General features: G+C 39.3%; 1 protein-coding gene across 1 annotated transcript in view; it reads right to left on the bottom strand.

Moving 5' to 3' along the window:
* tprb (translocated promoter region b, nuclear basket protein) overlaps positions 1-14,162 on the bottom strand; it is a 59,020-nt gene that overhangs the window by 24,816 nt on the left and 20,042 nt on the right. Inside the window, 17 exon segments of the mRNA XM_034179603.1 lie at positions 316-446; positions 701-832; positions 1,132-1,269; positions 2,476-2,623; positions 3,323-3,510; positions 3,862-4,065; positions 4,375-4,491; positions 4,587-4,739; positions 6,514-6,680; positions 7,768-7,936; positions 8,031-8,171; positions 8,669-8,803; positions 8,959-9,121; positions 10,482-10,630; positions 12,810-12,952; positions 13,228-13,391; positions 13,589-13,815. Of these exon segments, the coding sequence (XP_034035494.1) occupies positions 316-446; positions 701-832; positions 1,132-1,269; positions 2,476-2,623; positions 3,323-3,510; positions 3,862-4,065; positions 4,375-4,491; positions 4,587-4,739; positions 6,514-6,680; positions 7,768-7,936; positions 8,031-8,171; positions 8,669-8,803; positions 8,959-9,121; positions 10,482-10,630; positions 12,810-12,952; positions 13,228-13,391; positions 13,589-13,815 (2,669 nt within the window).

Genomic DNA, 14,162 nt, shown 5'->3' with positions numbered 1-14,162 from the left:
TATGGGCAACTTACTCATTATACTCCCTCAGCTTGTATATTTTTAATTAAATTGGTACTTGTTGGCAGTTGTGATCCTCACATCAACTTGTAGCCATAAGCCTCCATAACAGAAGGGACTAAGAGTCTCACTTTTCAAATCATCCTCTTGATTCTCAGAAAGCACATTTCTCTGGCTTCCTTCTTAGGATAAGACAACAGATTGTCCCAATCATGAAGCATCTCACTCATAAAAAAATAACTTAGACTCCCCAAGAGACCAAAACCTATACAGTCCAACAGGGTGTTGCTCAATGATAAGTCCATCACATTTCACCTGATTATCTCAGCTTTGAGTTTGCTGTTCTCCTCAGTGAGCTGCTGGATACGTTTGACATGTGCCTCTTTCTCTGAATTCAGCCGCTTGTACTCTTCTGGATCAGAATCTTTCTGTTGGGTCACCAAATGCTACAACACAGGAAAAAGCTGCACGTTAATAAATAAATGCTGACAGCCACATAAACTTATACACAATGGACTGTCCAACTGATATGGAAGTTATGTTTTCCCCATCCCATCTTTGTCCTCAGAAACATCTGAGGCAGATAAGAGTAACATGGCCCTACGTTGAGTGATTCAGGGGTACACCTCGAGATCAACCCGACCAACCCTAAACTATTTCTACCTCAGAGTTAATGCTTTAGTCGAGTGGCTGTACTAACCTGCGTCCGAGCTTTCCAACGCTTTATATCATCTTCCAGCAGTTTTTTCTCTGCTTGGAGCATACCGCTCTTCTCACTCAGCTCATAGTTGGCCTCTTGCATTGGCATAATATTAGATTCTAATTTTTGCACCTAGAAAAAAAAAAAAAAAGTAAATTCAACCAAACCCTAAAGTGAAATGTAAATCCTGCTGTCATTCACATCTGAAATTCTCCACTTGATGATTCTGCACAAAGAAAAAAAAAAAACAACAACATTATTTGCCTATAATAACAGGATAATAGAATCATTCTTGGAGCAAGAGTGCACAAAAAATGAAATTAGCAAAAATGAGCATTAAGATATTCTGCAACACAGCAGATTAGCAGCGTGCACGTCAAATGAACACAACTCCTAAATCCACAGGCATCTTCTTCGCAAAAGCAAGATACCTTAGCTTGGACTTGCTGCAGCTCTTGTTCCATTTTGTCCTTTTCCTCTCTCAGCATCTTGTTGGTTTCCATCAGGATGCTCATGGTTTCTGTCTTTTTCATCAGTTCATTGTGCTGAGCCAGTGTCTTTGCAGTCACCTGAGTGTCAAGATCACTCTTAGTCAAATAATGGCTTGACATCCTGCCTGCACATTTTCTTTTTCAACATTGTGTTCCAATACCGTGGCTTGAGAATAGAAATTTTTACAATTCTTCACTTGACAAGTCAAATTACACACATTAGAACAATTATTTATTTTTAATTCTCTACATCTACAATGACAAATCAAAAATGTTCCATTGTGCCAATGACATGGAGATGTTGCAGAGCAGCGTCAGTAAACAAAGTACTTGTTGATAAGTACAGAAACATTGCAAATGTAAAAATTGAGAAAGAAAAGAAAATCTGAGTCTCTGGGAAGACTGAACTATGTATGAATCCAACAACTTTCTTTTTGATACAGTGAGTGTGTGTTAGATGACCAGTTCTGTAATCAAACCTTTAAATATTCCAATATCAAACCATTGTTTCACTTGCAACCTTTAACATTTTAGTGCATGTTTTAGAATTATTACCATCATACCACAGGCAAACATTCTATGTCCTTGTCCATACAGCTGTTAACTTAAGTATGAATCTGCCTCAATGTGTACTGCTGGTTTGTTGAATAAAGCTCCCAGTGAAGTTTTCATTCTCACAACATGAAGGCAACAAATCACAGCTACCGGCTGTAAATAAGGACAAAGGAAAAAAATTTGCCGCTTTTAATGCTTTGACTTTTACAGGGTTATTGGTTGGAACTACCAGGTGTTTGGCAGCATGGGTTGGTTTCATGATATTCAATTGAGATGATAAATGTATTTACATTCACAGTTGGCCTGCAGCTACTTATTAACTGAACTTTCTGATTCAAGTCACCAACTCCACTGCTTCAGCCTGCATACACAACTAGGGAACGAGTCGGCCCCAGATAATGAAATATGACTCAATCACAACTAAGCTGACTGTGATCAGATTTTAGCCATTGCTGTGGTGTTTGTTGCTTTCTGCCTGTATATTCATGGTCTATGTTGTGTGTGTGATGTTAGCAACCAAATTAATTAACAACAAAATTCAATGGTAACGTTTAACGCTTTTAAAACCTGATTTCAATTCATTTCTGCAGCGCTACACTGAAGGTTGGAGTTGCCTATGGTTGAATGTTTTTTTGTAACTCATACTAGAAATCCAAAACAATAACAACAAAAGCTAACAATAATAATAATAATAATAATAATAATAATAATTATTTAAAAAAAAATCACCTGCATCCTCTCTTTTGCAGCACTCAAGCCATCCTGTGTCTCCTTCAGTTCACGCTCCAGGTGCTCCACCCTGAGGCGATGTCGCATACTCTCCCCTTGTGCTACCTCAAAACGTGACTCTGCAATTTCTTTCTCTCGACGCACAAACCTGGAATGAAGAATAGTTCAGAAAATGTCAAAGCATAGGGGCAACAAAGTGGAGGGAGGTTTTAACAAGGCATTGATGGTAATGAACAGTACGTTTGAAAGAGAGCATAGGTTCAAGTCTTTAGCATCATGATGCTTCCAATTTGAGTGACCAAAGACAACGAATGAATGTCTCTGGTACTCAGGCTCAAAAGCAAATCTTTGTGTTCTGTTTAAATGACTGTATCAAATGAGGATCATTTCAGGAAACGTAGATGAGCCTTATTACTTGTACTGTGGGGAAACATTTTAACTACAATACTGCAGCCATATTTTATGCTCATTAAATGTGTGTGAAACATTTGTACAGTACTGCAAGTTATTTGGAGGGACTCAGACAGGATTAGAGAAATCCAAGCACCCTCTGCTGGATACGGATAAGAATACATTCACATGTGGCGGTCCAGCAGAACGTTCACAATGCTATCACATAACAATGCAACTGAGTAGGGAATTCTGTAAAGAAGATTTGTATATCCAAAGAAATTAATAACTTCAAGCCTCAGCCAGCCATCACACATACCCACACCAGCGACTGCAGTGTGATCATATTGACATCAGTCATGCACAATGTGTATTTCTACTGTTAAATCAATATATTTTAAATACAATACAAATGTTACATTTACATGTGCTCATGGATATCAGAAACACGTACTACCTCAGAATTTCAAGGACTTGATCTTGAGATTTTCCCTCTTCACCGAGAGGAACGTTAACTGGTTTCAGACTAGCCACTCGTTTCAAGTTGTCAGCCATCCTGCTGCTCATTGTCTGAATCTGCTCATGCAAGAGTGTGTTCTGACGCTGCAACTCTTCGTGTCGTCTCTCCATCTTGGCCATCTCCTCCTGTAAGGAAAGTGAAAGTGTAACTGCAGAAATGAAATGAGCTGCATCTTTAGAAGGGTTTTTAATAAAGTCTAGACCTGCTCAACTGTTAACATAAGCACAAATAGCTGTAAATGCTCCATGCTGGTTGCTAATTATCCGAGACAACAACTCCTCTATGGCATCTAACAGCATTAAAAATCTCTTTTCCTAACACCTAATACAGGACAAGGGAGGAAAAGTGGAGCTCTAGCAAGGAAATGTGTCTCAGAAGCTTGGAAATAACACTTAAACAACAAAAAAGGCCCTCAGTTTTTGTATTTAATCTTGTGACTTTGTCAACTCTGCATTTTTGTAAACACATCAACTAACCTTGAGGATCTTTTCCTGCTCCTCCCAGGAAACTCTGGCCTCCAGCAGCTCAGCACTGACTCTCTGGGCTTTTTCCTCTAGCTGGTGTTTGAGCTCAACAGCCTGCAGGGCTTGAGCTTTAGCAGCCTGCAGGGCCTCCACATCTGCTGCGTGCAGCATCATTTCCCGCTCATACTTATCTTGCGCCTCAGCTGCCAGCTTAGCCTTGAGCATAAGAAAGGACATTTCAAATTAAACTGTTGGCAGATTAGTAGGGCTAATCACTATGAATGTCTTGATACCAGAATGCCAGCTAATAAACATTTTGTTACATAGTATCTCCAGTCTCCTTTTTACAAATGTTCAACATATTTAAAAGAGGTAAGATTGTGGCTTTGCTGATGACAAAAAGCTCAACTCCGCACTGAGCAAGTGGTTCCAGCATCTCTTTTAAAGGTCACATGATTGTACAGGGTCTAAATGATGAAATAACAGATAGAAACATTACTGTTATATTCCTTAAGAGCTGCTAACCTGCTCATGTCTGTCTTGTACAGCCTGTTGCTGAAGGGCTTCAGCTACTGCCAGTTTCTGTAGCGCCTCCTGGTGATCAGCCTCAGCATTGCTCAAAGTGCTCCTTAGATTACTCATCTACCACACACACACAAAGCGCATAAGACTAAAAAGTGAAGCAAGGGATGAAGGTACATGTGTCAAAGTGGCAGTGATGTGGAATTTCAAAATACCTGCTCCTCCAGAGAGGCCACAGCTCTCCTATTTTCCTCCTCCAAGTTTTGCTTCTGTTTTTCTGCTTCCTGAAGTTTCGCCTCCAACTGCCGGTACTGCTCCTCAGCATTCTTGATATGAGTTTCAATAGCAGTGTGTGCCTCCTCTGTTACCTGAACATTTGGCATTTGGAAAGAGATGATCTAATTTCACAATCATGCCTAATCATCCCAAATATTTGCATAATATCATTTAGAATTTTAAGTTAAAGCCACTGAGCTTCTTGTTTAAGTCTTAAAGACATTTCACCACTATGCCAAGAGAATTCTTTATGGCCCAGTCACACGGCACTTAACGAAGGGCAACGAAGCCCTGACGAAACAAGAAATCTGGACTTTTATTGGCATCGTTTAATCTTCGTGCAGCTTCGTTCCTGCAGCTGGCGCTTCGCCAGGATTAAACTGTTGAAAAATTTGAACAAAAGGGCAACAACAACCTCAATTCATCTGTGTTTCCTTTTGCTGTCATTCTTGACGTTTTTTAATCGTTTGTTTTGTAACGTTATTGTTTAATTTGACTTCATTCGACCGGCTGAATATTTTCACACAGTGCAGAAGCCAGTTTGTGAACACTGAGGCTGCTGCTGCGTTCATGTATCATCAGAAATTACAGGGCAAACGCAGCCTGTTTGCTTGGATTTTTTTTATCTGGGTGAGGGGCAGCTTCAATGGGCTCAGGCACCTCATACGTATAGGCCAGAATTAATCTTTTGTGTGGATACAATTATTTTGCCACAAGCAACTGCTGAATTTGAAACAACATAAAAGTTGTGCAATTTCCAACAGTACTTGAACGCAGCATCAATGGCAGCAGCAGCTCCTTTGTGTGCTTATTATTTTTTTCTGAAATATGAGTGTAGGAATGATAATCTAGCCCTTATGTACATGTGGCAACAGATAGATGATTCAAACAATTGTATAAAGAGCTGTTCTGGAAGGCAGAATTCACATTGTGGATCAGCTGCAGCTGGTGGAATAACCGCACGTGAGTCATTGCGCATTCAAGCGCACTGATCAATTTACTGCTCTGATATATTCAATCATCTTTACACTTATATTTTTTTTAATCCCCTTTTGACAATTTTCTGTTATAAATCAATATATATGGCTTAGTAAACGTAATACAGTGATACAGTAGTGTCCATGGCACACCGTTTTTGTTTTTTTTTTTGTTTTTTTTTGTTTTTTTAAATTGGAGCAAGATGGAACGCGCAGCATGTCGATAGACAGTGTGGATTCTGATGATGAAGGAGATGATGCCTCTTTTGTTCTGGACGAGGAACCAGAGCAGGTGGACCCACCGACATGCGCACAGATCTCCACAGCTTCTGTTTGCAGTTTCTCCAGGACTCAAGTGCTATGAGCTCCGTCTCAGCACCGAGTCCTGGAACACAGAGATGCAGACACACTGCTCCAGCTGTGGCTCCACGCATGTTCCATTTAAAGCGGCGTTAGCTTCAGTTTTGTTAAGCTCCTCTTTCGTCCCTTTTGCGCTCTTGCTTTGCAGGCTATTCGGTGATGAAGCTCTTTCGTCCACCTTTTCTCAATGAATTGTGACTTTTTTTTTTACTTTTTCCCTTCGTTCAGGAATCGTGTGACTGGGCCATTAGTCAAAAGTAAATTGATGTATAGGTTGAACTGGTTTGGACTGAAGAAGCCACTTCAGGAAGTGGTGAAGCATTTTGAAGACTAACAAATAAAAGAAGGCCAGCTGTTATCGATTAAACCTCTAAATATCTCTTAACTGGATCAGAATGCTGGACATATTCCTGTGCAATAGAGGATGACCTAAAAAACAAATTTAACAGGTTTGACATTTGTCTGTGTCGCTGTCTGCTTTCAAGGTGTTTTCAGAGAGTAGAAAGAGCAGCTTGAATTTTATTCATGCCTGTTTTTCTTTGTCCAGAGAGTCCTCCAGGCTCTGAGCCATGGCTCTGTACTGCTCCTTGCTGGAGTTGGCTGCCTTGAGGCTTTCCTCCAGCTCTTCAGCATGTGTTTCAGCCAGCTGCAGGCGGCACAGCAGATCTTCTCTCTCCTGATGCGAAGGTGGCGGACCTGGAAAACGGGAGAATCACACAGGATCAGAAAAATTACCATCAGGAAAGTGGATGGGTGATACAAGAAGTGATACAGTAAAATATTACGACACTGCTAAAACACAAACTTTTGAGATTAGGTGACTAAACATTTAATTTGGTACTTTATTTACCCTCGTCTCAAATAAACGCTTAATGGGAGGAAGTCATAATGGGCAAATTTATGAAACAGACTGACATACAAACTAGATGTTGGTGTGATTTTGGACTATATGAATAAAACTGAATTATTAAGGTCATTTGTAAATCTGGGACCATCAACTAAGATTTGTGGTGTTTACTTGTATAAATTGCAAATACTCACAATACCTGCTTTGTCATTACTCAAATAGAAGTCCAGTGTGTACAATGGATTTTGGAGCATAGTGACAACACAAACACTTTAGTAGCATCTATGAAAGTTTCAGTCCCACCGATTCAAAAGTTTTAAATCTGCATCATTAATTACTTGACATACAGTACTGTGCAAAAGTGTTAGGCACCCCAGAGAGAAAATAAAAAGTAGCATTTGATGCCCCCCCCCCCCCCCCCCCCCACCAACTCCCCTTTATTGGCACATCAACACAAAATCAGTTGTAACAAAAGTGAATATGTGAACTATATTTTTTTTATTCCATAATAATAATAATAATTCCTTTGTACATGTACTGACCAGTAGAATACCACACAAACAGTTGTAAATGATCATACAATATTAAAATGAGTGCAAAACACATACTTTAAATTGCATTTTTCTTAAAATAGTTTTTGAGGTCCTGCGACTTATACTCTGGTGTGAGTTATGTACCAAACAAATAACATGTAAACAGAACCCAATTTTCATATCGATTATTAAAGTTGAAATTCATCATACATTTCATTTACTTATGAATATTTATCAGGTTTTCATAATTTTTAATACTTTTCTGATGCATTAAATAAAACATCTAAAACATCTGCACAGTACTGTATATCCAAAGTAAAAAAAGAGACAATCCATGAACATTCTATGTATCTGTGAATGTGTACAGATCATTCTCTCTGTGTGTGTGTGTGTGTGTTTCAACCTCTGACAATGGGTGTAGGTGGGGAGCTCAAGCTGAGCCGTGTGCCAGTACTGCCATGCTGAAGCTTTAGGGTCTCAATCTCCAGCTCGGCAGCATTTAGCAGCTCCTTGGTCTTCTGGTATAAGGCTACTTGAGCCTCCAACTGTCTCTTGGCTTCCATCACTTGGATCTGTGCATGCACAATGCAAAGCATAATCAGGACTGAACTACCTAATTTCTGGACCTTACAAAATTACAGAAAATTGATGATTTTATCTGTTTACCTCCAGGTTTCTGCTAAGCAGGTGGCGCTCTTCCACCTCGTGCTCCAGCCTCTTCTGCAGCTGAGAGATCTCTCTTTCCCGCTTCTCCAACTGACTGTTCAGATGCTGATGACTATCAGTTTCTGAACGCTCTAGAGTGGCCTAACATGACAGACAACACAGCTGCTGTAACTGTAGTACTGCACGATGGACACTTTGAAAATGTGTGGAAAAAGACAATTTGATGACATGGTAGTTACTAAGTAGTAAGCGAATTTGAAATGACCTAACCTGCGCTATCTTGCATTATTAACATCCCACCAGTACGTTTTCAGTGTGTTGTCTTCACAATATCTTGTCTATTTGGAGAATAACATACTTCATAGATTTCAATTTTAGTGTTGGACACTGATATAGCTAGCTTGACTTTCAATTCCTCTTTCCTGGCTGGTAGATGTGCTTCCTTCAATGCTAAAGCCTTTTCTGTTTTAAATGCAGCCGCCTTTACTTCCAAAAGCTGCTTACTTTCCTTCCTCTTTAATGTAGACTCAAATATAAAATATATATTATGAAGTTAAGTGTATTCAAAATACTAGGGGAAATCTCCCAGTGCTCACCCATCCTACAAGTTGTTCACCACTGATGGTGGATTAGTTCACCTGTATTGCCTGGAGGTTGGTCAGCAGTAGAGTCTGGCTCTGTTGTTGACTCTGCATTGTCTCTCTCTCTTGAGTCAGCCTGAACTCCACCACCTTCAGCATGTCTCTCTCCTTACGCAGGCTTTCTACTTGATTCTAAAACATATGAACACAGAGAGCTCTGTGATTGGCCATGAAGAAAAGAAGTCAAATACGCAAATCAAGTAAGGTCAAATCAAGTACAGAGGACCTCAGCAATGCTAAGTTTAGAAAAAATAACAATAAAGAAAGGTGATGGAACACAAACACACCTCAGCCATGGCGAGTTTCTCCTTGGCAGCTCGTAGATCCTCATTTAAATTGTGCAAACTATGCTCACTCTTTTGCGCAGCAGTGGTCATCTTTTGTTCTTTTTCCCTGAGTGAAGCAATCTCTTTCCTGTAGCCCTCAACGTTGTCCTGCAGCATCTCGTACCTGACATTGTTGAGATGGAAATCACTTAAATAATAGTCTATTCTCCTAGATGTACTGCAAATAAACATCAAGCACAGACTGCTTGACTGAACTCATTCTACAACACATATTACGGGGTGCCGCAAACCAAAAAACAGACAAGAAGCATACTGTATTTTCTGGAGTATAAGTCACACTCAATAAGTGTTATTGTTGAGTCTGTGTGCCAAATAATTTCATTCATTCAAAACCTTCTTCAGTATCATCAGCTGTTTACTTTGGTTGTGGTATACATTTTATTTTGTTTAGTGCTTTGATTTCTGGGAAAGTCCTCTATAAATAGCCATTTTTCATAACAAATGCGTGATTTTTTTTTTGTTATACAAGTCACACCAGGACTATAAAACACGGGAACTCCCACAATAGTAAAAAATAAATAAACAAACCCCACAACTTATACGCCGGAAAAAATGATGTGTAGCATAGGTTGTAAACCATTTTATTTATTTTGACTAGGGGTGTCAAAGAAATGTCACAAAATGCACAGTTCAGTTCACAATTTCAAGTCATGGAAAGGCTGTTTTGTATTAAGCAAAAAAAAAAAAAGATGTGCTTTTGACATGTTCTGTTCACATGAATGCGCAACTTTTTTCTCTGCTCACACTTTGATTTCACTGACATCTGCATTGAGACTTACATAGTCACTACTTTAAAAACAATTCACCACGACAATAAAAGTGTATTTCTCACTTTTATGTAAACTTTCGCAATTCATCCATAGTTCACATGGGTACCAAACCGTGGGGGCTGGTCTGTCTGTACGGATCACAGGTCAACTATAATCTGTTCCACCAATAATGTTGACAGACCTGTACAGCTAACGTACCTTAAGATAAAGCAATCCTTTATGTATCTACAATTATTGTTAATGTGTTACTGCGTTACGGAGAAATCACTTCAACCTCATTAACATGCACATTTGAGCAATGAACACTGTCAAATTCATATTACATATATTTTAAATATGAAATGTTTACCACCTATTGATACTGACTTACCGTACCATGTTCAGTTGGTTAAATTATTAAAATTATGTCCTCATTAACATGTAAACCTATGCAGAGAGTTCCTCCAATTATAACTGGAATGATCCTCATTATAAACAAAGTACTTTTCAGAGAGCATCGTCGTCACGATTGCACAAGATTCACACTGCAGGATGTGTGTTATCAAGTAAGGCAAATTCAATCAAAAACATCTTAATTGTGATTATTTTTGTTGTTGCTAATTGATACTAATTGTGATTATTTTTGTTGTTGCTACTTGATACAAACACATCGCACATGGTTCTCACCATCCACCATAAAATTTTCAGACTTACCTTTTCGAAGCAAACTCTAGCTGGGTGGAAATCTTGGCATTCTGTGACCGGAGGTCAGCAAGTTGCTCCTGCAATTTCTCGTTCTGCTCCATCAGTGCCTTGTCACTCTCTACACGCTCCTTCTTATACGTGGAAAATACCTCCTGCAACTACAGACACAACCACACATTTTACCATTTGATCCACTGACATTTCCTGCAATTTGTTTAAGAAACCGATTCTACATACAAACCCTGTGCTTGTTACAGCATTAATAACAAGGCATCAAGCAGAGAAGCCAATGTTGTTTTTTTTTTATAAAACGCACTCGACATATTTAAGATTTCTTTTCTGATAGATGACTGACACTTATTCACCATGTGCTTTTTTTATTTTATTTCTTGTCATTACCTCTGCCAACAAAGTTGGACGGAGGTTATGTGATCGCCTGCATTTGTTGGTTAGTTAACAGTCTCACGGGCACAGTTGTGCATCTATCATCATAAAACTTGTACATACAGTTCAGATAGTACCAGAATAGAATGAGTTCATTTTTCAAGGTCATAGCTCAAGTTTCAAGGTCAAGGTCACGCAAAAAGTGAAAATCGCATAATCAGCCATAACTTCGATACTACTCACCACAGAAACTTCCAATTTGGCTTTCCTCTTAGAGAGACCTTCAAAAGTTCAGTCAAGGTCAAAGTTGACCTGAAAAATTTATATTCTGTATTTACTTGAATTTCACCATTCTGAAGTGTCACTTTGGTCAAAGTTTAGTTGGAATTGTCAAGTGGAACCACTTGAAGGAAATTATTGGCTTCATGCCAAAACTCTTTCAGAAATGTTTGATCCGCCTTGAATTTCAACATTCTCAAGTGCCATTTTGGTCAATGTTTATTTCATAGAGTGACAACAAAAGTAACTACTCTGTTGGCAGAGGAACTTGCGCTCTCTAAGCGCAGCTCTAGTTAACCAAGTACGTACTTTGTTACAAAACAATGTTTAGATGAAAACAAAAATAAATGAACTTAAATGCTTAACCATCTGGGGCCGACACCGTTGTATACGATGGCTAAGACCAAGCTTTACAAAATTCTAAATAACTTTTGAATGACATGAGATAGAACTTTTTTTCTTTTTTTTTTGGTGAAAAGGCAACTGCGGACTTTCGAGCCAGCCATCGGCCATCTTTGTACTCCTCATAGAAGCTGTGTGATGACGTGTGCAATGTGAGTGTCCAATCGGAATTGGTTCACCGTCACATGGTTTTCCAAAATCCAATCGTAGGGCAGATTTACCTCACGTGAAAAGCCAAAGATCATTTTCAGGAGTGATATGTTACTAGTTGGCCCGTTTGAATAGCCCCCTGGGTGCGCCAATGAGTACATACTATTAGTACATACTCAGTGTGCCCTGCGCCGTTACGCACAGTGATCAGTGAAAGCAGGAGCACACGGAGAGCCTCTGATGACAATCTCATGTGCTCAAACAAAGAGTGTGTAACTATCAGGATTGCTCCACTAGTTTGCATGTGAATGTTACTGGATAACTCTGTTGCTTTCTCTGCGTAAAGCACTGTTTACCATATCAATGGACAACAAAACGCATAGATCATTTTGTATATACGAGTATTGTTCAAAATGTGCATTTGTATTTATTGTCTGAACCTTTTTGTTGTTCAGTCTTTCACACAAGACCTCAAATTACTTTTATAAAGTGTAAGTGTCAAAACAGTTGTTTATTATAGTTTGCTGTGTGTTTTGAATAAATGTGTGTGGAAAATCTATATCTTATAAAACACACCAAAAACATATATATTCTGAAAGCACAGGTTGTCCTGAAAAAGAAAAAAAAAAAAAAGAGACATAAAACTTGATTGTGGGATGCAGGGAAAGCTGTTAACAGCAATAATAAAACATTTATGCCAGGCGAGTGAACTGCCCAAAAATGCCCTCAGACCCCAGAGGGTTAAACACAATATAAACATGACACTCAAAAATAAACATATAAATAATAAAGAGCAGCATCAAAAATGCACACAACTCCATTGATGAAGTCTGCACAGGACAGTCTAGGACTCTGACCCAGTAACTGAGTTTATTCTGATGTAGAATCAAAGAAGCATAAATTAATTACAAATTGTAACCGGAATGAATGCCTTCAAGAAACGTCGTCATTGCAACTTTTATTCAAATACTGTAATTTAATGTGGAATTTCTAAAAATAAATAAATAAATGAATAAAAATCCAGCCCATATTGATGTAATAATTCACCTGTAGCATAATCACAGACCAGTCTTATTCTGACAATCACTGTGATCAGGCTGTCTGACGGAGCATGGTGCTCACCTGTCGTAGAGCCACCTTGGCTTCGAGCCCTTCAGCAGATTCTGTTCCCATGGACATGAGTGCAGTGGGTGTTCCTGCAGTGGGTGTGGTTGCTGGTGAACGCCAGGGAGTGGACGTCAGCGCGAACTCCTCAGGAGGTGTTCCTGAAGATCAAACACCCAATATATCAAACTAGAAATAATCTACTGCTAATGCAAAGCAAACTAAATTCTTTATAAATCAATAATCAGAAAAGTATGACTGCAAACAGAATCAATTCCAACAAGAAGCCAACTCATATTAAATCACTGCGCAGCAGGACCTCAAAATGAGCACACTTCCCACTTCATAAAGCCGATTCAGACACACCAAATACGCATGCACTCAATGTAGGTACTGTTTTTTTGTCCTCTGTTCTCCATTCTGAAAATTTTGTTACCTTGTTGAGAGAAGCTGACTCCTGTAGTTTGAGCCAAGAGTGCACGGTACATGTCCCTCTGCTTAGCTACAGACTCTGCAACCTTCATCTGTTGGCTGCGTTGTTCCTTTAATGTCTCCAGCTCAGCCTTGAGTCTCACCAAATTCTCCTCTTGTTCAACAAACCTGTGACAGGTGATTTTGATTAGCTAAACTGTCAGCTGCTTAGAATACACCAGGGTCGCCGGCCAACCTGGGCTGCAGCAGTTGATTCTTGATTCTGATTATTGTGGGTAAAAATTGCAGTTGCAAAATGGTAAATGGTTTGCTCATTATATTTCTGTAACCATCAAGCCTTAATGACCACATTCTAATAAACATACTTCTTGCCAGAAGCTTCCATTTCTTCTTTCTCTTGGGCTTCGCTAAGCTCTCGAAGTGCCACCAGGAGTCGCTGGTTCTGCTTTTGCAACTCCTCTACACTGTGGAAGGTCACCAAGTGCTGGCTTATCACGTCTGAAGAGCTGCAGACTTCAGCTGAGCTCACCTCATCCTCATGAACTACATGGTTTCCACGAGCTTCTTCCAGCTCGATCAGCAGCACCCGCACCTAATGGAAAAATTAAAGAAAAAAGAAACCTCAGACAGAAGCTGGAAAAAGATGGATAATAGACTGATACTTTCAGTGTCTAAAATAAATAAATTTTTCAACTCTGTGGGGTTGGTAAGGTTAGACCTTACCTCTATGAAGTGCCTTGGGGCAGCCTTGCTGTGACTTGGTGCTACATAAATAAACTGAACTGAAATTGATGGGGTTGCCCAATTCATCCTGTGCTGTTAATAGAATGGAATGTCACTGACACTTCATTCGACCACTTAAAATATAGAGTGTCACTGTTTCTTTGCAATCCCTGTTGTAGAAAAACTTTCATTCACAGCCAATCCTCGAGCATGAAG

The sequence above is a fragment of the Thalassophryne amazonica genome, chromosome 10 (genome assembly GCF_902500255.1).
Source record: "Thalassophryne amazonica chromosome 10, fThaAma1.1, whole genome shotgun sequence".
Classification (NCBI taxonomy): Eukaryota; Metazoa; Chordata; class Actinopteri; order Batrachoidiformes; family Batrachoididae; genus Thalassophryne; species Thalassophryne amazonica.
This window is presented reverse-complemented; position numbering and strand designations above follow the sequence as displayed.